Source organism: Dendrobates tinctorius, unplaced genomic scaffold (assembly GCF_039654945.1).
Source record: "Dendrobates tinctorius isolate UK_male_01 unplaced genomic scaffold, ASM3965494v1 ptg000161l, whole genome shotgun sequence".
Classification (NCBI taxonomy): Eukaryota; Metazoa; Chordata; class Amphibia; order Anura; family Dendrobatidae; genus Dendrobates; species Dendrobates tinctorius.
Genome location: NW_027361828.1, coordinates 2,036,509 through 2,063,837, shown reverse-complemented (window position 1 = coordinate 2,063,837; position 27,329 = coordinate 2,036,509). Strand labels below are relative to the sequence as shown.

General features: G+C 45.3%; 1 protein-coding gene across 4 annotated transcripts in view; it reads left to right on the top strand.

The window, feature by feature from the left end:
* Positions 1–27,329, top strand: part of INPP4B (inositol polyphosphate-4-phosphatase type II B) — a 1,297,521-nt gene that overhangs the window by 1,159,922 nt on the left and 110,270 nt on the right. For all 4 annotated transcript variants that reach the window (XM_073549778.1, XM_073549777.1, XM_073549779.1 and 1 more), the window contains 3 exons: positions 238–410; positions 3,973–4,096; positions 24,769–24,886. In XM_073549778.1, coding sequence (XP_073405879.1) covers positions 238–410; positions 3,973–4,096; positions 24,769–24,886 — 415 coding nt within the window. The remainder of the gene's footprint in view (positions 1–237; positions 411–3,972; positions 4,097–24,768; positions 24,887–27,329) is intronic.

The following is a 27,329-nucleotide window of genomic DNA, read 5'->3' as shown; positions in this document are numbered from 1 at the left end:
AGACTTGATGAACCGCTGGTGCTTTATAATTCTCTTATTATTCAGCGGTGATCGTGCCTGTCAGTAACTGGTTGCGGCATCTAACAAATTCATCTGATGTGATGCCTACCTTTTGAGGGCAAGTTTGCATAATATTTTTATGTATTCAGTGTTTTCTCAGCATGGCAGCAGACTGCCTCATTTCATGATGTTCTTTCTCTGTTTACTTTGATCACTCTCCTTTTTTCTCTCCTGCAGAAGACTGGTATGAACAGCTCTACCCTCTGATAATTACGCTAAAAGACTGTGTAGCAGAAGTAGTGGAGAAGGCAAAGACATCAATGACTTTTGTTGTTCTTCAAGAGCTGGCATGTGGTTTGCCCCAATGCTTGCGCCTCACCTTCAGACGAGACGTGGTTTTCAGCCAAGCAGTAAGTTCACACTTGACACCACTGGTGCTGTGTACAGACACCCATTCATTAGGCTCAGAGACAGACAATCAAGCAATTAGTGTACCAAGTTTTATCCACTGGTATTGAGACAGAGATTCATTTTATTCCAAGTGGCCAGCGGGTCACATAAAATCTCTGAATAGTTTCTTCTATGCGATGGCCGCATATCTAACAAAAAGAGAAAAACAACCACATGAGTACGAAGAATATTTTATCTTTATCTTTTTGTGTAACATTAGCTACTTATTCTAGGTATACACGTTAATAATGAAGTATTATTATTTATTACCAGCTGCTGGCATAGTGACCACACATTCTGTAGTGCTGTATAAAGACCATCATCACGCACATCTGTCCTTGTCTCTGACATTGGCCTATCTTTTAGAAAGACAGTTACCTATCAATAATATTTATGGGTATGATTTTTATGATGACACAATCAAGATCAATTAAAACATATTTCCATCACTTACCATAGCCACATGCTGAATCCGAAACTCCATCCATTGTTATGCCCAATGACTGCTTGATTTGGTTTTAAAATCTTGCAGCCTCTAGGCATAATGGGGAGTGGATATTTGGATAAAGCCAGAATCTAAGGGTACCGTTACACTTAGCGATGCACCAGCGATCCCGACAACGATATGGATCGCTGTTGCATCGCTAAGTGGTCGCTAGTGAGCTGCCACACAGGCAGATCTCACCAGCGACATAGCAGCGGTCGGGGGTCGCTACTTACCTGTCAGACGCGGCGATCCTGATGTCCTCCCGCCCGCGTCCACGCGATGCTCGTCGGTGCCACAGGAAGCCCAGCAGGAAGCTGACGATGAGAAATGGTCCAGGACGTTCTCGCACGATAACCAGCGGGGGAGCCGGTCGGAGGTAAGTATCACATGTAGCGATATCGCTAGCAATATCGCTGCTGCGTCACAAAACCAGTGACGTTACAGCGATATTGCTAGCGATATCGCTATGTGTAACGGGCCCTTTAATGTGCAATCACCCTTGCAAAGATTGAGAAGCTAGCAAATCATGATGTCCTTGTGATGATTGGCAAGCATGAATGTGCTTTAAAGGGAATCTGTCAGCAGACAGCATGATTTAGGGGATGCAAAACAGATTTCAGGGATGCCTCTCTTATCAAGCTCAGTGGTTTTTCTTACTTGTAATGATTATTTTAGCACCAGGAGCTTACCGTATTTTTCAGATAAGATGCACCGGACCATAAAACGCACCCCACATTTCCAGAATGAAAATAGGGAAAAATAAATAATGTGTCAAATGGGGGTCCGTCATACAGTCCGAATTCAGCTTACCAGGGAAATGATCGGCACAGGTGGAGGAGTGGTCACGGGTCGTTCGGTGGTCCAGGTTGGTGCGGTGGCCTCCAGGAAATCACTTCCCAGGCTGGTGCAGTGGTGGTGCTCTGTGTGGCGGGGTGACTGTGCTCTGTGCTGGGGCGGCTGGGCTGTGATGAGGCGGCTGGGCTCTGTGCTGGGGCAGTGCCACTTTGTGCTGGGGCAGTGGCAGCGCCGGTCTGTGCTGGGGCAGGGGCAACACTGCTCTGTGCTGGGGAAGAGGCTGCACCACTCTGTGCTGGGGAAGGGGCAGTGACAGCGCCGCTCTATGCTGGGTCAGGGGCAGCGCTGCTATGTGCTGGGGTAATGGCAGCGCTGCTCTATGCTGGGGCAGGGGCAGCAATGCTCTGTGCTGGGGCAGTTGCAGTGCTGCTATGTTCTGGGGCAGGGGCAGTGGCAGCGCCTGGGTAGAGGTAGTGCCACTCTCTGTGCTGGGGCAGGGGCAGCGGCAGTGGCAGTACCACTCTGTGCTGCTTGGCGGGGTCCGCCAGCATTTTGTCAAAGTTGTGGCTTAACGGAGGAAGTATGCAGCCCTGCGCATCTCTGCCCAAGGCAAGTGTGAAATCAGCCTTACACAGGTCAATGTGCTGCTGAGAGTAATGATTTTTAAGTCTGCTTAAGAAATCATTTTCCGCTCACAGTGACCAACGTAAAAAAAAACTGATGAAAACATAAAATAGAATTTAAAAAAATGTTCAAAAGAAAAAGGTGCAAATGAAAGAAATGCACAACACCAAAAAAGCAGCACATTTAATAATTTAAAAGAAGTCACAATACTAAAACACTTACAGGACACAGGAGCCCCCCTTGATAAGAAATCCGAAATGATCGGTACAGCCAAAACATATGTAAATCTGAAACTTCTGTGCAAAATGACCAACATAAAAAAACAGGTGAACACATATAAAATAGAATTTAAAGAAAGGTTCAAGATAAAAAAAAATGCAAATGAAAAAGAGGCCAAAAACACCAGCAAAAAGCCGCAAATGCAATAATTAAAAAAATATATATATTGATAAATGATAGCCGTATTTATTAACAAGGTCACAAAACTAATGCACTTTCAGGATGCAGCAGCACCCTGTGATAAGGGCTGAGGCAACACAGGTGTAAAATACTGATAAAACTACAACTCACACACCTACAAATTCATGGAGAGGGTGGTCTTGTTGTATTTGAATTGCACACAGATAAGACTTGTATACAGTCGGTCATACAGATGAGTGTAAGGGTACCGTTACACCTAGCGATGCACCAGCGATCCCGACCAGCGATATGACGCGGTCAGGATCGCTGGTGCATCGCTAGGTGGTCGCTAGTGAGCTGCCACACAGGCAGATCTCACCAGCGACATAGCAGGGGACGGGGATTGCTACTTACCTGTCAGACGCGGCGATCCTGCATCCTCCCGCCCGGCTCCACGCGTCGCTTGTCGGTGCCACAGGAAGCCCAGCAGGAAGTGGAATGGTCCAGGAGCTTCTCGCACGATCAGCGATAACCAGCGGGGGAGCCGGTCGGAGGTAAGTATCACATGCAGCGATATCGCTAGCAATATCGCTGCAACGTCACAAAATCGGTGACTTTACAGCGATATTGCTAGCGATATCGCAGTGTGTAACGGGGGCTTAAGGCCAGGATCAGACTTGCGAAAAACTTGCACGAGTCTCGCACGTCAATACCCGGCACTGCCGCCGGCTCCTGGACTGTGAGGCTGCATGCATTTCTATGCAGCTGCACAGTCCGGTCCCGAATGCCAGTGGCATTGCCGGGTACTGAGGTGCGAGACTAGAGCGAGATTCTCACAAGTCTGATCCCAGCCTAAAGCTCATTGTCTGGCTCACAGCCTATTAGTGACACCCATAGTGTTGGATCAGGCAGGTCGCTCTGCACCCCATCAGGACAGATACCCCAATTTACAAGGCCAGCATTGATGGGTCTGGCTGCATCTTGCATAGAAATAATAAAAAGTGCATGATGTATTAGTCGATATTTTGGCCAAAATACGCAACCTTGCAACCAAAATGCAGTAATGAATCGTGCCCAAAATCTTCTCATCCACCAATTTCAGTAATCTAGAGTTTGGCAAGTTCTTCCTTCATATTTGTGATCCAGTAACCACAATTATTATTTACCAGATAAATCAGGTCTTCACATTGTAAATATTTTTCCTGTTTTATTTTCAGCTTTCAGGATTGATCTGTGGCTTTATGATTAAGCTGCATTCAAGTTTCCACAATCAGGGCTTTCTACAACAACTTCACACGGTGGGGTTACTGGTGCAATATGAAGGTCTACTCAGTACATACAGTAAGTATTACAAGCGTGCACACTTATCCACAGGCACATGGGCACGCTGTGAAAAAGGTACTAGAGTTCATTCAGAACAGCTGTGGATTATCTGTTTGTTGGACCATTGCCATCTATATTCATTTAGATAGAAGGTTTGTAATGCATACACATTTCACTTCCATTCTAGCTGAATAGATAAACCACAAAATCGTTGTCAGTACTCTGCTATCCCACATTTGTTTATTTTGGCAGCGTCTAGTAACTGCTTGGCAGATTTCCATTCATTCATGTTGATTCTGCAATAATTAGCATTGACAGAAAAATATTCTCCAACATATCCAATAATGTTTCTGGCCAATGTGGTTTATTTTAGTCATTCAAAGAGATTCTGTCCTTCCTATATGGGTAAAACACATTGAACTTTTCATGGTCATGTTTTATATTTAACTTAGGTACGGTAATGCAGAGATAAATTCTAGTCCACCCAAATTTTGGGTGTTTGGAATTCTGATTCTTTTGATGATGCACGTCATTGGTCATATTGGACAGAGTTCATTGAAGTTTCATTAACTCAAGACCAGACTGTCACGGGCTTACCGCAACAGAGAGGAGCCAGAAGACTGCAGCATCTGATTTCTCCAACTCCTTTGCTGAAAAGAAGCACTTCTTTTTTAAATGGTGTTTATTGCTTTTGGAAGAACAGGGGTTAATCAGCCATGTTAGAAACTCAGGGAGTCTGAGCTCTCAAATGAGCTCAGTGAGCCACTGCCATCCTCTTTATAATCTAGGTCCTGATTCAGACCCATGTCAAAGCTAGTTTTTGCAGCATTGCTTGGAGGAGAGGTGTTTATATGAGGAGTTTTGGAGAAGTTATCTCTGACTGTTGCGTGGTTTGTAAGTGTGATAATTCCCTCCTCTTAGGCTACTTTCAGACTTGCGTTACCAGGCGCAGCGCTCTGCCGCCGCTAAACTCCGCCCCGGCCATGGCCCCTCTGGTCAGCCCTTCCTATGGTTGCATGACGCTGCATGCGATCAGTGTACCCTATATTTAGCGTTGGGTATGCTGGCCGTGCGCTGGTATGTTTTTTGCCAGCGCATGCGCCCTTTTTGCGCTGTGACGACATGCGCCAAGCGCACCTTGTTGCATTTTTGTGCACTCGGCGCAGCACAAAAAGGGCGCATGCGCAGACAAAAACATACCAGCGTACCCTGTTATGATTGGGTCACCGAGGAGGAAAATAAAACCAAGCTAAGTTACAGAAAACCAGAGAGGTTGGTAACTACGTGGATTGCAGACCCCTGATCCTAACCACACAACTAACAGCAGCCGTGGAGCGTACCTACGATGATTCTAGACACCTCATCACAGCTGGAGGACTAAATAAACCTAAAGCAGGAAAAGGGGAAATCTAAACTGCCCCAGAGCAGACCCCAAAGAAATAGACAGCCCCCACACATGTATTGACGGTGAAACAAGATGAAAGCACAAACACAGGTAGGAAAATAGGCTGAGCAAATGATGGGGCCCACACTAACTTTAAAGGACAGGAAAGGAAAGATACTGTCTGCAATCACGCCAAAAAAAACCTGCAAAAAATGTCCAACACTTCTGATAGCAAAAAAGCCCTGAAGTCACTAGACTTAACCCACTATATCAGCACTCTGGCATATTCTGAGAACAGAGCAAAAAGAGGCCAATCTAATAAGGGACAAAAAGCAAACTGGCACATACAGTAACATAAGAGTGGAAATTCAGCACAGCCCCAGACGGGGCTGGATGACCACACAAAAACTGAATAGACAAAACCAAATCAAATGTGAACATTAGCAGAGAAAACTTAGCTTGAGAAAACAGGAACTGAGCTGGAAACCAAGACCTCAGGAGGCAGGAAAAAATTACCAGCATGGAAATAGGGAGTCGGCTGTCTTAAATCCAGTCTAAGACTCCAGATGTCCAATCGTCTTCCTCATTATCAGGTGGCAGGTCTCTGTTAATTAGATCAGCTTCATTACCTCCTGCCACCACCAGAGGGAGCCTGGAAAGAGAACTCACAACTAGAGTTGAGCGACTTTTGGTTTTTTAGGGTCGCGTTTCGTTTCGTGAAACCCGACTTTTCCAAAAGTCGGGTCGAGCAAGATCGTCCGATTATAGGGAAAAGTCGGGGTCGTCCCGAAACACGAAACCCAATGTAAGTCAATGGGGAATAAAAGTCGGCAGTGAGAGGAGGACAGGAAACACACCTACAGTGCCTATTTGAATGCCAAAAGCATCAATTCTTCTTACTTAAGCTTGTCAACCTTAATTAACTTCATAATACAAGTTACGCACTGAAAAATGGGGGTTATTTGGCTAAAGTTGTGGGGGGGGGGCTGGCTCCAGGTTTTCATGTGCCCTGGGCGAAAGAGCGCCCCTTAAACACATACCGAAAATCATCATGCTCCGATACGGCAGAGAAATAGCGGTATAGTACAATGAAAAATACTTCACTTTTTACATCTCATGACGAGGCCCATCTATTTCTCCATACAGAATCATTGGTCCCATATAATGTTTGAAACAGTATATGATGAGCTCCACATAATGCTACAGTATATGTTGGTCCCCATGGATGAAGCTCCACTGTCTTATGGGCCCAAATAATGCTCCAAACATAATGGGCCCCATTTCTAATGCTCTAGTGTATAATGGGCCCTGTAAATGCTGCTCCAGTGTCTGATGTCCACCTTTGGAATGTTCCAGTGTATGGTGGGCCCCATCTATCATTCTCCAGAGTAACGTGCTCCCCAAAAATTGCTATCCCAACATTGAAAACAATCAAATAAGTCTCCTCGCTAGGGAATCCCTGTACTAGTCTGGACTCCTTGTCGTCCCCATCTTCCATCTCACTGCACAGTATTTCAACCTTGCAAGTGCTGTGATCCTGAGCAAGCAGGGGGGGCCCACTCGTTGGCGACGGCACTGGCACAGGGCCCCTGATAGTACGGTGGTGTGTCTGATGGCGGGTGGGCCGAACCTGCACTTTCATCTGCAGCTTCCTCTTTGTCACCGTGTAAGATGGAACTGTATATGGGAAGGGTAACCTGAGTTTCATCAGGGTCAGATTCAGGCCGTGTAGCGTGCGAGGGGAATGTAGTGGTCTGGGTCAATGTACCAGCAGATTCATCGAGCAGTGGCTGGGCATCAGTGCACTTGTGTCGCCCCCAGGAGTACGGTCGCCACAGTGGCATTACCTTCTTCCTAGGGAGTGTGATGTCATGCTTGGGAGCAACGAAGGATCTCTCTAGCAGGTTAACTGATTGGGCGGCGTTATTCCCACGAGTCATGACCCTCCAAACAGCGTTCATGAAGGCAAATTGTTTGTTTTACGTGGGCAGTATGGTTGCAAAGCTGAACCTTAAAGGAATGTCCAGAAGGGCACCACCAGGAGTGGAGCCTACGGTTAAATTCGACTCCACCTGGGAAACCTCAACCATGCCAGCTACAGAACAGATGCACACATTGCAAGCTTAATTCCGTTAACGAACGAGACTCCGTCATGCCCCGCGGTCCGAGTCCGGCTTACTAGAGGGACACGTGAGGCTCTGGAACATGAGATTGGCCAATAACTGGTGTGTCATGCCCTTACATGTCCGTGGCTGCATGTGCGCTACACTGAAAAGGCCAGCGTTTGTCGCTTACAGGTGCAGATAACCCGCTGAACAACGTTAGTGATGGGGATCACTGATTACAATTATTACCCGCGAACAATGATTTCCCAGTAAGTGCAGGTCAACTGCAGTTCCGGAATTAGGCCTAACCGTCATTCCTGAAAAAATGAAAAACTTACGTGTGCAAACCACAGGTGCTGTAGCTTGCTTAACAGCTCGCCAGCCGTTCTCACGCCCAGTATGGATTACACGTGATTGCACAAAGGTTAGAAAGGGTACCGTATCCCCAGATAACATGTATGGATAGCGTACACATTCAAAATATATGTCTCAGGAGTCAGGCTCAGACGGTGTTAGGCCCAGTATGGATTGCACGTGATTGCACAAAGGTTAGAAAGGGTACCGTATCCCCGGATAACATGTATGGATAGCGTACACATTCAAAAAAAATGTCTCAGGAGGCAGGCTCAGACGGTGTTAGGCCCAGTATGGATTGCACGTGATTGCACAAAGGTTAGAAAGGGTACCGTATCCCCGGATAACATGTATGGATAGCGTACACATTCAAAATATATGTCTCAGGAGGCAGGCTCAGACGGTGTTAGGCCCAGTATGGATTGCACGTGATTGCACAAAGGTTAGAAAGGGTACCGTATCCCCGGATAACATGTATGGATAGCGTACACATTCAAAATATATGTCTCAGGAGGCAGGCTCAGACGGTGTTAGGCCCAGTATGGATTGCACGTGATTGCACAAAGGTTAGAAAGGGTACCGTATCCCCGGATAACATGTATGGATAGCGTACACATTCAAAATATATGTCTCAGGAGGCAGGCTCAGACGGTGTTAGGCCCAGTATGGATTGCACGTGATTGCACAAAGGTTAGAAAGTGTACCGTATCCCTGGATAACATGTATGGATAGCGTACACATTCAAAATATATGTCTCAGGAGGCAGGCTCAGACGGTGTTAGGCCCAGTATGGATTGCACGTGATTGCACAAAGGTTAGAAAGGGTACCGTATCCCCGGATAACATGTATGGATAGTGTACACATTCAAAATATATGTCTCAGGAGGCAGGCTCAGACGGTGTTAGGCCCAGTATGGATTGCACATGATTGCACAAAGGTTAGAAAGGGTACCGTATCCCCGGATAACATGTATGGATAGCGTACACATTCAAAATATATGTCTCAGGAGGCAGGCTCAGACGGTGTTAGGCCCAGTATGGATTGCACGTGATTGCACAAAGGTTAGAAAGGGTACCATATCCCCGGATAACATGTATGGATAGCGTACACATTCAAAATATATGTCTCAGGAGGCAGGCTCAGACGGTGTTAGGCCCAGTATGGATTGCACGTGATTGCACAAAGGTTAGAAAGGGTACCGTATCCCCGGATAACATGTATGGATAGCGTACACATTCAAAATATATGTCTCAGGAGTCAGGCTCAGACGGTGTTAGGCCCAGTATGGATTGCACGTGATTGCACAAAGGTTAGAAAGGGTACCGTATCCCCGGATAACATGTATGGATAGCGTACACATTCAAAATATATGTCTCAGGAGGCAGGCTCAGACGTGTTAGGCCCAGTATGGATTGCACGTGATTGCACAAAGGTTAGAAAGGGTACCGTATCCCCAGATAACATGTATGGATAGCGTACACATTCAAAATATATGTCTCAGGAGGCAGGCTCAGACGGTGTTAGGCCCAGTATGGATTGCACGTGATTGCACAAAGGTTAGAAAGGGTACCGTATCCCCGGATAACATGTATGGATAGCATACACATTCAAAATATATGTCTCAGGAGGCAGGCTCAGACGGTGTTAGGCCCAGTATGGATTGCACGTGATTGCACAAAGGTTAGAAAGGGTACCGTATCCCCGGATAACATGTATGGATAGCGTACACATTCAAAATATATGTCTCAGGAGGCAGGCTCAGACGGTGTCAGGCACAGTATGGATTTGACGGCCCAGATTACACAGCAGAGGGGCAGGGAGAGGTAAAGATTGCAAATGCTGGGGCCCTGCCCAAGCAAGGGGGGCCCACTCGTGGGTGTCGGTACTGGCACTGGGCCCCTCATAGTACAGCGGTGTGTCTGACGGCGGGTGTGCACCACCACCGTCAGAGACTCTTGATTGCACTATGAGGGACCCTGTGCCAGTGCCCGCGCCCAAGAGTCGGCCTACCCACCTGTCCAGGGCAACGGCACTCGCATGGTGTCGTGCGCTAGGTGGTGACCCCGGCCATGGGGGGGGAGGCAGCACAGTTAGGGAGTTTTAGAAAGTGGCATATGTTGATGTTGGACATTCAGCTGATGCAAAAGGCGAAATAGGTCAAGTCCCAGGAAGAGGTGGACCAAAGCAAGCCATTTTTCTGTCACCCTATGTGTCATCAGGGCAAGGTGGGACAAAATCCTTGGAAACCCATGCATGGTTCATTTTAATGAAGGTTAGATCATTCACATTTTGGGTTGACAGACGGGTCCTTTTTTCTGTCAGGATTGATCCAGCTGCACTGAAGACTCTTTCCGATAGCACACTTGCAGCTGGGCAAGCGAGCTCCTGTAAGGCATATTGGGCCAATTCAGGCCAGGTGTCCAGTTTAGCGGCCCAATAGTCAAAGGGGAATGACCTGTGTGGGAGAACATCGATATGGGAGGAAAAGTAGTTTGTAACCATAGTTGACAACTGCTGTCTCCTGTCACTTTCCATCGATGCAGTATTACCAGTTGTGTGAGCGGTATTTGAAAAATCAGTCCACAACATTGTCATGAAACCCCTGTCTCCAACGCCACTTCTGCTGTGTGCACCACGAACACCTCTGCCAAGCTGCCCCCGGCCCGTACGGCTCGTGTGAGAACCATCACCGCTGCTGTGTGCGGGGAATGCCTCAAGCAACCGATTTACCAGTGTTGCTTGTTTATTAGCCAATATTAGGTCAAGGTTCTCCTGTGGCATGATGTTTTGTAATTTGCCTTTATAGCGTGGATCCAGGATGCTGGCCAACCAGTAGTCGTCATCGTTCATCATTTTGGCAATGCGGGGGTCCCTTTTTAGGATCCGCAAGGCATAATCTGACATGTGGCCAATGTTCCCGGTGTCAATGATGCACTGCGAGTGCTGGTTGGAGGAGCACTTTCTGGCAAATCCACATCCCTCCAGTCACGCACAAACCCTGTACCAGACCTTGCCATGCCAACATTTTCACTTGCCCCACGAGATGCATCCTCCTCCCCTAAGTAATCATCCCCATCATCATCCTCCTCCTCCTCTTCTTCCTCCACCTCGTCCAGGAGAGGTCCCTGAGCAGACAATGGCTGAATGTCATCAAGGATTCCCTCCTCCTCTTCCTCCTCATCAACATTGGCTGCAGACGCCTGCTCCTTAAGGTGCGTCAAAGTTTGCATGAGCAGACGCATAAGTGGGATGCTCATGCTTAGGATGGCGTCGTCTGCGCTTACCAGCCATGTGCATTCCTCAAAACACTGAAGGACTTTACAGAGGTCTTTCAGCTTCGACCACTGCACACCTGTCAACTCCATGTCTGCTCTCAAAGTGCCTGGCCGTGTATCCTCCCACAAATGCATTATGGCCTGCCTCTGCTCGCACAGCCGCTCCACCATGTGCAGGGTGGAGTTCCACCTTGTTGCAATGTCGATAATGAGGCGGTGGTTGGGAAGGTGGAGCAATCGCTGCAGCTTCTGCATGCGAACGGAGTGTACAGGCGACCGGCGGATGTGCGCGCACAGTCTTCGCACCTTCTGGAGCAGGGCTGTTAACTCCGGATATTTTTTGAGGAAGCACTGCACCACCAGGTTCAAGGTGTGAGCCAAGCAAGGTATGTGGCTGAGTTTTGAAAGGGCTATGGCTGCCACAAAATTACGGCCGTTATCACTAACTACCTTGCCTGCCTCAAGATGTACACTGCCCAGCCATGACTCAGTTTGTCGCTTCAAGTACTCGGCCAGCACCTCGGCGGTATGTCTGTCGCCCAAACACATCATCTGCAACACAGCCTGCTGACGCTTTCCACTAGCTGCTCGATAGGGGGACACATCGTGTGCAACAGTGGCAGCTGCAGATGGAGTGCTCGTACGACTGTGCTCTGTGGACGAGCTTTCGCTTCTGGAGGAGGAGGAGGGTGGAACGCCTACAGCCAACTGTTTCCTATACCGTGGGCTAGGCAGAACTGTCCCACCACCGCTGTCCCCTGTGGACCCTGCATCCACCACATTAACCCAGTGCACAGTGATGGACACGTAACGGCCCTGGCCATGCCGACAGGACCATGCATCAGTAGTGAGGTGCACCTTTCCGCTCACTGACTGCTTGAGTGCATGGACAATGCGGTCTTTCACATGATGGTGGAGGGCTGGGATGGCTTTGCGAGAGAAGAAGTGGCGACTGGGTAGGTCATAGCGTGGTACTGCATAGGCCATGAGTTCGCGGAAAGCTGTGCTTTCCACCAACCGAAAGGGCATCATCTCAAACGAGATTAGTTTGGCAATGTGGGCGTTCAAACCCAGTGTACGCGGATGGGAGACTGAGTACTTTCTTGACCTACTCATAGTGTCTGGGAGGGTGAGCTGGACTTGAGAGCTGCATATGGTGGAAGTAGCGGTGGACAGGGCGGACTGAGAGATGGTTGATGATGGTGATGGAGTTGGTGTTCTTTCTGATGGCCTAGAATCAGTCTTTCGTTGATATAACAGTGGGATTCCCTCACTGCTGTGGCCTTGCAATGACACCTCAACATTTGCTGCTGTGCTAACCGGTGGGCTTACAGTGGGGGAAACAATGTAGCGTTGCTGACTACCTTCGTTGTGATCAGTTGCACATGTGGCACTTGAGGTTTGGTGTTGTGTCCACGCTTGCAAGTGCATGCTGGTTAAATGTCTAAGCATGCAACTGGTATTCAAATTTTTCAGATTTTTCCCTCGGCTAAAGGTCTTTGCGCACTTCTTACAGATAACCTTGGCCTGATCATGAGGATTTTGTTCAAAAAAGTGCCACACTGCACTCTTCCTACTTTGGCAGACATTTTGCGGCCTAGCACGCTGTGATCTTTTGACCCTCTGGACAAGCTGTCCAGAAACTCTTTTGATGTTTGGAACCTGTCTTTGGAGTGCTCCGGGCCTGCCAGATAACAGCTGTTGCGATGTCGATGTCTGCTGTGGATGCTCCTCATCTGAGCTATTGGAAGCAGCACCCTCTTCCCCCAATGGATGCCAATCTGGGTCAACAACTGGGTCATCCATCACCTCCTCTTCTATGTCATGTGCACCTTCCTCTGTGTCACCGTGTATGGTGGTATAGTGTGCGGGAAGGGGCACCTGAGTCTCATCAGGGTCAGAATCTGGCTCTGTACACTGCGAGGACAATGTAGTGCTCTGAGTGAATGTACCAGCAGAATCATCCATCAGCGGCTGTGCATCAGTGCACTCCATGTCAGATTCATCTTGGCCTGGGTAATTCACCATTTCACTTGATAATCCAGGCATGGTATGTGAAAACAGCTCCATGGAGTAATCAGTAGTATGGCCTGTGTCATCCTTCAATCTTGGTTGGGGTGAAGGACACAAGGAAAGGTGTGGTTCATGAACATGAGCCTCCAATGACGACTCAGTGCTTTTACTTTTTACAACTGAAGAAGAGGAGGCGATAGAGCTGGAGGCTGAGTCAGCAATGTAAGACAAAACTTTTTCCTGATGCTCTGGCTTTAAAAGCGGTTTGCCAACTCCTAGAAAACTAAGTGTTCGAGGCCTTATGTAGCCAGACGATGACGCAGGCTCAACACCTCCTGCATTCGGTCCTATTTTGCTCTTGCCACTACCATCAGATCCACCACCAACACCATCATTACCAGCTGCCAACCCCCGCCCAATTCCACGGCCTCTTCCACCAGCCTTCCTCATTTTTGGTAGAAATGTAGACAAAATCCAACAAACTATATAGTATGCAAAACAAGGTACAAGGTGTCTATAGGACAGGGGAGATTTTGAATTTCTGCACACACTTTTGGACACTGGACACTTTTGGATTGTGTGAGGCCCAATGAATATCTGAGCGCTATGTGACAGGCTCGATGGCACAGCTGTGACCTAAGTGACTAGAGGATAAGGGAGATTTTGAATCTCTGCACACACTTTTGGACACTGGACACTTTTGGATTGTGTGAGGCCCAATGAATATCTGAGCACTATGAGACAGGCTCGATGGCACAGCTGTGACCTAAGTGACTAGAGGATAAGTGAGATTTTGAATCTCTGCACACACTTTTGGACACTGGACACTTATGGATTGTGTGAGGCCCACTGATATCTGAGCGCTATGTGACAGGCTCGATGGCACAGCTGTGACCTAAGTGACTAGAGGATAAGTGAGATTTTGAATCTCTGCACACACTTTTGGACACTGGACACTTTTGGATTGTGTGAGGCCCACTGATATCTGAGCGCTATGTGACAGGCTCGATGGCACAGCTGTGACCTAAGTGACTAGAGGATAAGTGAGATTTTGAATCTCTGCACACACTTTTGGACACTGGACACTTTTGGATTGTGTGAGGCCCAATGAATATCTGAGCGCTATGTGACAGGCTCGATGGCACAGCTGTGACCTAAGTGACTAGAGGATAAGGGAGATTTTGAATCTCTGCACACACTTTTGGACACTGGACACTTTTGGATTGTGTGAGGCCCAATGAATATCTGAGCACTATGAGACAGGCTCGATGGCACAGCTGTGACCTAAGTGACTAGAGGATAAGTGAGATTTTGAATCTTTGCACACACTTTTGGACACTGGACACTTTTGGATTGTGTGAGGCCCAATGAATATCTGAGCGCTATGTGACAGGCTCGATGGCACAGCTGTGACCTAAGTGACTAGAGGATAAGGAAGATTTTGAATCTCTGCACACACTTTTGGACACTGGACACTTTTGGATTGTGTGAGGCCCACTGATATCTGAGCGCTATGTGACAGGCTCGATGGCACAGCTGTGACCTAAGTGACTAGAGGATAAGTGAGATTTTGAATCTCTGCACACACTTTTGGACACTGGACACTTTTGGATTGTGTGAGGCCCACTGATATCTGAGCGCTATGTGACAGGCTCGATGGCACAGCTGTGACCTAAGTGACTAGAGGATAAGTGAGATTTTGAATCTCTGCACACACTTTTGGACACTGGACACTTTTGGATTGTGTGAGGCCCACTGATATCTGAGCGCTATGTGACAGGCTCGATGGCACAGCTGTGACCTAAGTGACTAGAGGATAAGTGAGATTTTGAATCTCTGCACACACTTTTGGACACTGGACACTTTTGGATTGTGTGAGGCCCACTGATATCTGAGCGCTATGTGACAGGCTCGATGGCACAGCTGTGACCTAAGTGACTAGAGGTCAAGTGAGATTTTGAATCTCTGCACACACTTTTGGACACTGGACACTTTTGGATTGTGTGAGGCCCAATGAATATCTGAGCGCTATGTGACAGGCTCGATGGCGCAGCTGTGACCAAAGTGACTAGAGGATAAGGGAGATTGGATTGCTTTTAAAAAAGCAGTTTGCGGAGCAGTGGGTAAACAGCAATGCCAGCCTGTCAGGAAGCCTTAGAAGGCAGCCCAACAACCAACACCACTGATACACCACTATATAGCCTCCCCTTGCACTGCACACACAGTGACTGGTGTGTTGTGCAGGCCAAATCGCTAGCAGCAGAAGCAGTTTTTCTGTCTTCTTCCCTGCCTAACGCTCTCCCTACAGAATCAGCAGCAACCTCTCCCTATGCTAAGATCGGCAGAAGTAAGATGGCGGTCGGCGTGCACGCCCTTTTATACCCCCTGTGACGCCCACCAAAGCAAGCCAATCACTTGCATGCCCTTCTGAAAGATGGTGGTGACCCGTGCCTATGTCATCACGTTGCCCACAGTGTCCGTGGATCCTGATTGGCTGAAAAAGAGCGCAAAACAAACTTTTGAAACGCGACTTTGGCGCGTAAGTCGCCGACCTCGTGGCCGACCTCATCCTAGGGTCGGGTTTCGTTTCATGAAACCCGACTTTGCCAAAAGTCAGCGACTTTTGAATTTTTTCGACCCGTTTCGCTCAACTCTACTCACAACTCCTCTGTCAGCACAAACCGTTCCCTCACCAGAAACCAGAGGTAGACCAGAAAATGAGTTCACAACAGTACCCAATGTTAAATATTGGGTACGCTGATCGCATGCAGAGTCATGCGACCATAGGAGGAGCTGACCGGAGGGGACACGGCTGGGGGCAGAGCTTAGCGGCGGCCGAGCGCTGCGCCTGGTAACGCAAGTCTGAAAGTAGCCTTACTTTGGTATTTCCTCCATCCTTCACGCCCTGGTGCATTCCTCTGTTATATGTGAGTGAATATTTGTATGCTTGGTATTTTGTGTTGCCTTCTTCGTCAGGTTGGTGTACCGCGGTGCACAGTAGCGCCCCTCTTTCCTGGGTGAGGGAAGAGAAAAGAAGGAGGGCTAATTCAGGAGATAAGGCAAAGGTAGAGGTCCTGGCATCTTCACCTTCACAAGTATCCCGGGGAATGGGCGGGCTGCTTGCGCCCCCTAGTGGTATGGACAGGGAAGGACCCCCTGGTCCCGGATCACCCGACAGCTCAGTCATGACACATACGGTCAGTCTTTTTTATGTACCATAGAAAACGAGGTAACATTATAAACTGCAAACTGCAGATATAAACAGTGAAAGTAAATACCAGCGTCAGTATTCATAGATCAGATGTCAAAGTTCTGAGTGATCTTGGCATAGGCGCAGCGTACATGGAAAGTTTCCAACATTACCTTGTGTTGTTAAAATTATTTACCTGTGATCACGTATTCTTATAGTTGATATTGATTTTCCAGATGATCTCCTGAAACTTGAGAATTTCCATTTTTATACAACAGATGTACTGTTGTAGCAGGTATTATATTACACAACACCTCCATTTCCCCCATAGCCCACCCACCATACGATTATGGGATACCATTAATCCCATCATCTTAAACAGTTGCAGTGAATCACCATTGCAGTTTATTGACAAAATTTGCTGTTTGCAATAAACCAATAAAACAAGAGCAAATTAAATAACTAAAGATAACTATTATAACAAGCGGTTTCTCCAAAGTCATCAGATAATGCCACTTTTATAATGAAACAATCACCAGGTTTTTGCTAACCCATCTGATAACAACATAATGATGTGGCAGAGTCCTCCATTCCTTCCATGGAATTATTTATTAGATGATAAAATCATTGTTTCACCTTCTGCAGATCTACCAGTTCTCGGACTACTGAGCTCTCTATAACCCCGCCTACATTACTGATTGACCGTTTTCTGTGTACACTGTGCATTGGTATAAAAATATCAATGTTACAGGCTGGGTTATACAGAACTCATGCAAAACTTAAGAATATGGAAAGATACATGGTAGCAAGTTTTCTAGTCCTCTTGAAATATAATCTCCTTTTCAAAACTACAGCAAGCAGTTCAGTAAGTGACACATCACTAGAATCAGTTTTTCTGCCCCTACATCATGCTGCTCTCAGATTAGGGGGGCAAAAATCTGGTGCCAGATCCCCTTTATTGACTGCTTCAGTCTCAGTTTTATTGAACTCCGTCATGAAATGCGTCTTTACTACTTAGTAAAGCACTTTTGACTATTATGACGTGATACATAGCCAGGCACAACTTCTGTCAGGATTCTGGAAGAATCTTAGAATCTTAGTACATTCTTTGTGGCCTTTGGCTGCCTTTGTGAAATGCAGAAGTAGTGCTAGCTGCTGTTGCTTCAAAAACATTCAGCACCTAGAGGGGTTAACACAGTCACAGGAGACATGGAGTGGTTAGCAGAGCCCCAGGGGGACTGTGGGAAACATGTGTACTGTTCTGGCAGCAGCCAAAGGGATGAGTGGTGTGTGTCTGTGATCTGTCTCACAAAAGTTCAGGCAAGTGAACCAGAAGGACACAGGATTCCATTACAGAATGGAGCTGGGCTAACCCCTGTACTGCTACCGGAGAAAGTCTGTCAGGAGCAGGAAGAGAGGGACAGGAAGATGTTGTGTCACACGAATAATCTCCCTCAGCAATCTCTCCTCCCCTCCTCTATTACACTGTGCTAGAAGGAATGCTGTGGACTGCTGTGCCTTTGTAAAGAGTCTTGATCTGTGCTTAACTGTGCTATCAAGAGATTGTTAGTCAATGTGCCTCTAAGAAGCAGGTTGCTTATGAAGCCTGTGCTAAAGAGATTCAATTGTACTGAATGTACTGTGACATTAAACTACACTGTTCATCTGTTCATGAGGACTCTATCAATTGTATCCATGTGAGCAAGTGGATCCATCTTGTGCCTGAGGAAGCTACAGTACATGGTCGCCCTGAGTAATGGTTCCCCCAGAGTTCCAAAGAATTCCTGAGACCTGTCATGCCCCTATCTGAACCCTCCACTTAACTAATATTCTTGGAAATAGAAAAGGATACAAAACCATAGCAAAGATGTTGAAAGTTCCTGCAGACTTTTGAAAGAGTGTCCTACTACTTGCATAGATATTTGTGTTAGGTTTCATGGTGATTCCTGCATAAACTTTGTGTATGCAGTTCTCTATTGGTGGTCGATGAAGGTATTGTTTATATCCCTTTGTCATTTCAGAATGTGGACCTTGGACATACTGTACATGATCAAAGCTCTTCCATTATTAATGTTAACTATTAATGCCCACTCACCTGCCACATGTGGGCCTAACTCTAATAACCTGGAACATTAATTTGTGAATGATATTGATTATCTTGTAGGCCAGGAACTGATCCTTTCCTCGATACATCAGAATTGGAGTTAGAACACCATAGAATCCTGTGTTGACGTAACTCTAGTTAGGATTAACTGTGGGGTTACTGAAGGTCCAGATGTTGTCTTCTCAACAGGTGCAAAAGAAAGCCCTACGGTGTTACTATCTCCTGAGCTCCCATTGTAAGAAAAAAACATACATTTCTTAAATTAGTTTAGGTGTCAGGAGAAATAAGCATTGTGGAACTCTAGATCTTTATATCTGCACTTCATAGGTTGCAGACTATACTTTGTAGTTCACGGAAATCCAATTGTTCTTTTAAAGTGGAGATTTAATTTAATAATGATCTTATATGTAGGAAGCAAGGTGACTGTTCGAAGGGAGATGATCATGTAACTTAGATGGTGCCTCTGGAGAGAGTAGAGAGCAACCTTTCATGGTCCAGTCCCCTTTTCATTTTGATAGCGAGTACTGGTTTTATGCCACTGGTAGAAAACTAAATTATTGCTGCTGGCAGATTAACCCCTTTCTGACATCAGATGTACTATCCCGTCCATGGGACCCGGGCCCCTATGCCCATGGACGGGATAGTACGTCTAGAGCGATCAGCGGCGCCCACGTGGTGAGCGCCGCTGATCGCGGCCGGGTGTCAGCTGATTATCACAGCTGACACCCGGCACAATGTGTCAGGGGCGGTCACGGACCGCCCCCGACACATTAACCCCTTGCACACCGCGATCAAACATGATCGCGGTGTACCGGGGGTTAAAGGGAAGCATCGGCAGGGAGGGGGCTCCCTCCGTGCTTCCCTGAGCCCCCCACGGCAGCGCAATGTGCAGCGCTGCTGCGGGGGGCTCCTTTCCTGCAGGCCCCCGAATCCAAGATGGCGACGGGGGCCTTCGGGGGCCTGCAGGGAGCTGACTTCCTCAGTGCCTGCAAAGCGCAGGCATGAGGAAGTCTGCAGTAGTGCCTGTGACAGATCGCTGATCTGTCACAGTGATCTGTGATGTGACAGATCAGCGATCTGTCACAGGACAGTGATGTCCCACCTGGGACTATGTAATAAAGTTAAAAAAAAAATAAAAAAAATTGTTAAAATAATTTAAAAAATCGCCAAATAAATTAGAAAAAAAAAAAATATTCCCCCAATAAATCCATTTTTTGGAAATAAAAAAAAAAAAACAATAAAAGTACACATATTAGGTATCGCCGCGTCCGTAGCGACCAGCCCTATAAAACTGTCCCATTAGTTAACCCCTTTAGCGAACCCCTTAAAAAATAAAAATAAAAAACGAAGCAAAAAATGATGATTTATTATCATACTGACAAACAAAAAGTGTAATAACGCGTGATCAAAAAGACGCATATAAATATCCATGGTTCCGCTGAAAACGCCATCTTGTCCCGCAAAAAATGAGCCACCATACAAAATCATCAGCGAAAAAATAAAAAAGTTATAGCTCGCAGAATAAAGCGATGCAAAAATAATTATTTTTTATATAAAATAGTTTTCATTGCATAAAACCGACAAAACATAAAAAAATGACCTAAATGAGGTATCGCTGTAACCGTACTGACCCGAAGAATGAAACCGCTTTATCAATTTTACCACACGCAGAACGGTGTAAACGCACCCCCCGAAAAGAAATTCATGAAACGCTGGTTTTTGTTCATTCTGCGTCCCAAAAATCTGAATTAAAAGCGATCAAAAAATTTCACGTGCCCGAAAATGGTACCATTAAAAACGTCAACTCGTCCCACAAAAAATAAGACCTCACATGACTTGGTGTGTCAAAATATGGAAAAATTATGCCTCTCAATATGTGGTGATGCAAAAACTATTTTTACAATAAAAAGCGTCTTTTAGCGTGCGACAGCTGCCAAACATAAAAACAGCCATAAATAGTAAATCAAACCCCCCGTTATCACCCCCTTAGTTAGGGAAAAATAATAAAATAAAAAAAAGTATGTATTTCCATTTTCCCATTAGGGTTAGGGTTAGGGCTAGGGTTAGGTCCAGGGCTAGGGTTAGGGTTAGGGTTAGGGCTGAGATTAGGGTTAGGGGTGTGTTGGGGTTCGGGTTGGAGTTAGAATTGGGGGTTTCCACTGTTTGGGCACATCAGGGGCTCTCCAAATGCAACATGGCGTTTGATCTCAATTCCAGCCAATTCTGAGTTGAAAAAGTCAAATGGTGCTCCTTCCCTTCCAAGCTCTGCCATGCGCCCAAACAGTGTTTTACCCCCACATGTAGGGTATCAGCCAACTCAGGACAAACTGCAAAACAATTTTTGGGGTCCAATTTCTCCTGTTACCCTTAGGAAAATAAAAAATTGGGGGCAAAAATATCATTTTTATGGAAAAAAATGATCTTTTTTTTTTCACGTCCGAGCGTTATAAACTTCTGTGAAGTACTTGGGGGTTCAAAGTGCTCACCACACATCTAGATAAGTTCCGTATGGGGTCACTTATGGGGAGTTTCAATAGTTTAGGTACATCAGAGGCTCTCCAAACGCACATGACACCCGCAGACCATTCCATCAAAGTCTGCATTCCAAAACGTCACTACTTCCCCTCCGAGCCCCGACGTGTGTCCATACAGTAGTTTTCTCCCACATATGGGGTGTCAGCGTACTCAGGACAAATTGGACAACAACTTTTGGGGTTTAATTTCTCCTGTTACCCTTGGGAAAATGAAAAAATTGGGGACTAATTGATCATGTTTGTGGAAAAAATACGATTTTTTTATTTTCATGCCCTGGCATTATAAACTTCTGTGAAGCCCTTGGGGGTTCAAAGTGCTCACCTCACATCTAGATAAGTTCCTTAGGGGGTCTAGTTTTCAAAATGGGGCCATTTGTGGGGGTTTCCACTGTTTAGGTACATTAGGGGCTCTCCAAAGGCAACATGACACCTGCAGACCATTCCATCAAAGTCTGCATTCCAAAACGTCACTACTTCCCTTCCGAGCCCCGACATGTGCCCATACAGTAGTTTTCTCCCACATATGAGGTATCAGCATACTCAGGACAAATTGGACAACAACTTTTGGGGTCCAATTTCTCCTGGTACCCTTGGGAAAATAAAAAAAAGGTGACTAAAAGATCATGTTTGTGGAAAAAATACGAATTTTTTATTTTCATGCCCGGGCGTTATAAACTTCTGTGAAGCACTGGAGGGTTCAAAGTGCTCACTACACACCTATATAAGTTCCTTGGGGGGTCTAGTTTACAAAATGGTGTCATTTGTGGGGGGTTTCCACTGTTTTGGTACATCAGGGGTTTTCCAATCGCGACATGGTGTCCGATCTCAATTCCAGCCAAAAACGTCAAATGGCACTGCTTCCCTTCCGAGCTCTGCCATGCGCACAAATAGTGGTTTACCCCCACATGTGGGGTATCAGCGTACTCAGGACAAATTGCACAATAACTTTTAGGGTCCTGTTACCCTTGGAAAAATAAGAATTGAGGGTGAAAAGATCATTTTTGTGGAAAAAATATGATTTTTTAATTGTACGGCTGTATGTTATAAACTTCTGTGAAGCCCTTGTGGGTTCAAAGTTCTCACCACACATCTAGATAAGTTCCTTAGGGGGTCTAGTTTCCAAAATGGTGTCATTTGTGGGGGGTTTCCACTGTTTTGGTACATCAGGGGTTTTCCAATCATGACATGGTGTCCGATCTCAATTCCAGCCAAAAACGTCAAATGGCGCTGCTTCCCTTCCGAGCTCTGCCATGCGCCCAAATAGTGGTTTACCCCCACATGTGGGGTATCAGCATACTCAGGACAAATTGCACAATAACTTTTGCAGTCCAATTTCTCCTGTTACCCTTGGTAAAATAAAAAAAATTGAACCTGAAGTATTTTTTTTGTGAAAAAAAGTTAGATGTTCATTTTTTTTTTAAATATACAAAAAAATTCCTGTGACGCACCTAAAGGGTTAATAAACTTCTTGAATGTGGTTTTGAGCACCTTAAGGGGTGCAGTTTTTAGAGTGGTGTCACTTTTGGGTATTTTCTATCATATAGACCCCTCAAAGTGGCTTCAAATGTGATGTGGTCCGTAAAAATATAATGGTGTTGCAAAAATGAGAAATCGCTGGTCAATTTTTAACCCTTATAACTTCCTAACAAAAAAAAATTTTGGTTCCAAAATTGTGCTGATGTAAAGTAAACATTTGGGAAATGTTAGTTATCAAGTTTTTTGTGTGCTGTATCTCTGTGATTTAAGGGCATAAAAATTAAAAGTTGGAAAATTGCGAAATTTTCAAAATTTTCGCCAAATTTCTGTTTTTCTCACAAATAAACGCAAGTTATTTGAATGAAATTTTACCACTATCATGAAGTACAATATGTCACGAGAAAACAATATCAGAATCACCAGGATCCATGGAAGCGTTTCAGAGTTATGACCTCATAAAGGGACAGTGGTCAGAATTGTAAAAATTGGCCCGGTCATGAACGTGCAAACCACCCTTGGGGGTGAAGGGGTTAAATTAGGGACCATATCCTGATGGATAGGAAAGGGTAGAGCAAAAAAATGAATACAGGTTTGAATAATCAATTTAGAACAAAGACATAGAGGCCACAGTTCCTCAAAATGATTTTGCCATATGCTTCGAAAAGTCGTAAAATTGTGTGAAAGAAGTTTGCAACTTTTGGCATTTTCAGACCAGTTTCGGTCAGCTCTGCCAAAATTGGAGGGGATATGTGGTTGCCCTAGGGTGTGGTAATGAATACTCGTCAAATTGATGACATGGCCTCCTAATGAATAAGGAGCACTCCCCACACCCACATAAAGACAACTCCAGTCTCAATGAATCTGGGCCAAAATGTTTATGCATGCATGAAGCTTACCACGATGGGGCAGTGCTGGTTATAGTACCTTATTCCAGTAACATCACTCCTAACCTAAAATACAAGTCATGTACATTAGTTATAAGCAAATCTATTGCTTTTGACTCTAAGCTCAACTTAATTAACCATGCAAAATGACAATTCTTCCCTGTTGGTTTTGGTAATCAGTAAGTGATAATCTCTTAACTGCTCACAACATACTGAGTAATTTCTTTCCTGGAATAATTATTACAGCTCTCTTGCTTCAGAAACCATGCACAGCCACTTAAAAGAACAAGATGCATAATTTGCTATATTCTTATACCTGCTTAAAGCTATTGCAGCTGTGATTTACCCACTCAACCAGCAGCTATGAAAATCAGTCATCAACCTCAGCAGCCTAAAGTGAGCGGTAAATCAGTCAGCTGAAACGTGTCCAACCAGCTCCGTGTTGTGCACTTCTCCTCTTTACATGCAGAGAATATTAAATGAATGATTGTTGCAAGCATGGATGATTAGCACGTGGCTGGGTCATATCTTACATTTTGGTCTTCTTAAATCATTTTAAATACCATTGACAGTGAAATAAGAAATGTTACCCTATGATGTGAGGAAACTTCACTACAGCTCCTTACGTGGGAATTCCGGTTACAGTGAAAGCGTATTCCAAAAAGAATATCAATCATGTAGTAAGAATGAATGAAAGAATGGATTGATTGGTGAAGAAACATTGATGGCATATCTCATTTCCAGGTCCTACACCCGGCACACCTGCCGATTAACTGTTCTCAGCGTCGGCATCCGCCGGCCGGAGGCGTTCATTTGCGGAGCTGCTTCGTCTTCTCAGTGGCCGTGACGGGTACTGCACATCCACCGCCAATTGATTTGAATTCGAGGTGGATATACAGTACCCAGTTACACCCATGGGGATGCTCTGCAAATGAGTAATTCCGTCTGGCAGCCACCGCTGACAGCGAGAACAGCTAATCAGTGGTGGTGTCGGACCCATACCGATCAGACATTGATGACTTATTCTACGGATAGGTCATCAATGATAAAGTATTAGAAAACCTCTTTAATAACTGAGCTCTGCTAGATCTGCACCAGAGAAAACCATGATTCTATCACAACTGCTGCATCCAGTAAATAAGTGATACATCAATGGACTTAGAATTTATGTCCCCTCCTCAGGCTGCTGCTAAATTACCTAGCAAAAACCTGTTGACATATCCCCTTTAATAAAATGTGAAATTGTGATCTACGTAATACAAGACTCTACTGCAGCAGATTTTCTGTACATAGTGTTTGTGTTTGTATACAGTTGTTTACAATGAAAAATTGCACTTTTATGTCACTTTTGTTATCCATGTTGCACCTAGGTGAGGAAGTGGGAATGCTGGAAGACATGGCTGTTGGCATTTCAGATTTGAGGCACGTAGTATTTAAAATAACGGAAGCTAAATCGGATGACTTTCTTCCTGTTGTGACTGGGAGACGGTAAGAATTGCTTGTACCAGACATTGCCTTTCTAACAACTTGGAAAATTAGATTAAGAAAGCATTTTGTTTTTCAAAGCGCAAAAGATTTCACAAGTAATTAGTGTTATGGTACTTTGTGATACTGAAATTGCCACAATCAATTCCTTGGTATTGAATCACGACTTCACGAGTTATATCTTTGTACTTGTATGCTGTCTGTGTTTGGAGCAGTTAATTCCATTTATAAAACTGACATTTTCATTTATGAATTAATTTAGGCACAGACGTGTACGATACACAAGAAGTCTTATTCCTAAATAGTTATTTGTGGATTTGTTTGTTTTTCAGTGTTTTTACCTGGCGGATGAAGTATGGGCTGTTTGCTTTCTTTCACTTCAAATGTTGCTTTTAAAGGAAATAATAATTATGTGGCGCATCTTCCTTAATGGGGTTTTACCAATACCGTAGATTATCACGTATATAGGTGATAAGTTGCTGATTACTGGGGGTTTCTCTCCTGGGAACCCTACCGATCAATATCGGAAGTGCTGTATGAATGAAGAAGCAGTTGATAACAAACACTGCTGTTCTGTTCATTGTCTATAGGACTGACGAATTCAGAGACACATCCTCCGCTATCTCCATCAGTCATCTAGACTTTGAGTAGAGCAGTAGCGCACACACTCAACATTCACTACACTCAAACAGAAGACTCAAGACTCCGATTCTCATGATTGTCGGGGGTCCCATCGGAAAAACTTGCAGCAATTTGCAGCTTATCAACTATCTTGTGAAAAGCTGCAATATAGGAAAACCTCTTAAAGTACAAGACCCATCATTCCCCAACATCTGCGGTTTGATGGTCATACACAGTAGATGGTCAGCTGGTCCTTCCAAAATCTGTAGTTTCAGGTGACATTCATCTAATGTATATGGCCACCGAAAAAAGTGGTTGTCTGGTCTTAAGATATTGATGACCTATTCTCAGGTTAGGGCACGAACGCCCAATCAGTCTCGATCTGGCACTTGGCACTCACTCCGGTACACTGCTAGCAGCTACTGAACCAAGCTGCACTCTTCAGCTCCATTCAATGTGTAGAGGCCACTGCCAGGTCCTGCAGATTACCTCCTATTTTTCTATTTTGAATGGAGCTGGTCTGCGTAGTGCACCATCATTTATTATTACATCCAGCCAAAACCCAAGCTGAGCACAGATAGTTGATGGCAGTCCGATACCAAGAACACACAACGATCAGCTGTTCTCATCTTCAATCGATAAAAATACCGTAGTTCATATATATTCTGGACATGTTTACTTGGATTTATTTCAGAAGAGTGTGAGACTGAAAATACACCCCAAACACTTATATTTGGTTGTTTCTGCAGCGTGTGCATGGATTTTAACAAACATCATTTAGATGAATACATGCAATACATTTGCAGCGCAGGAACATACCCTTCTATTCCAGAGATCTATACTGTACGCAATTCTAGAGGTTGGTATCAAAAACTGCACTTGATTCTGCGTAAAGGTCGTAAACCAGGATTAGGTTAGCATAAGTAATGCAATGTAACTACAGAGTTACTCACCTTACGTAGACTATTGGCTGCCATCCTGCACTATTACACCAAATTGTCCATATGTAAATGTAAAATTTAAATAATAGACATATTTTTAACAGTGACGTAGAGTTTTTGTAAAACTTTCCAGCTAACCCTGACAACTTTCTTGTGTTTTGTGTAAGGGAGCATTCATATTGCATTTTAGGACCCTTTCAGTGGCCTCATCAGGGCTTATGTCCGAACTGCCCCCCCCTGCAAAACAGGATACGGACATATGCATCGTTGGGGCCATAGACAACAATGGTGCCGGCAGAGCGAATGTGTGATCTGACATCCATCATTTTCGGCCATGTATGCCTACTTGAGTCAGACACTCAGATGTAGTACACTGCTACGTAAGCCCCAACAGGGCCACTGAAATCAATGTGAAAGCACTCTAGCATTGCCAAGCCAAAGATGGAGATCAATGCCCTAGTCCAAAAGCTACCCCATCTGACACCAGCATAATATAGGTGCAGAGACCCTGATTCCAGCGATGTATCACTTACTAGTCTGTTTGCTGCAGTTTTGGTAAAATCACAGTTGTATCTGCTGAAGATCAGCCAGTTCTCTGACTGCTGAGATCTAAATACAGCTCTGGCAAAAATTAAGAGACCACCACAACAAAACCCTGTCATGGGCAGCCCATTCTCCAGACCTGAGCACCATTGAAAACCTCTGGAATGTAATCAAGAGGATGATGGATAGTCACAAGCCATCAAACAAAGAAGAACTGCTTAAATTTTTGTGCCAGAAGCAGTGTGAAAGGCTGGTGGCAAGCATGCCAAGACGCATGAAAGCTGTGATTAAAAATCATGGTTATTCCACAAAATATTGATTTCAGAACTCTTCCTGAGTTA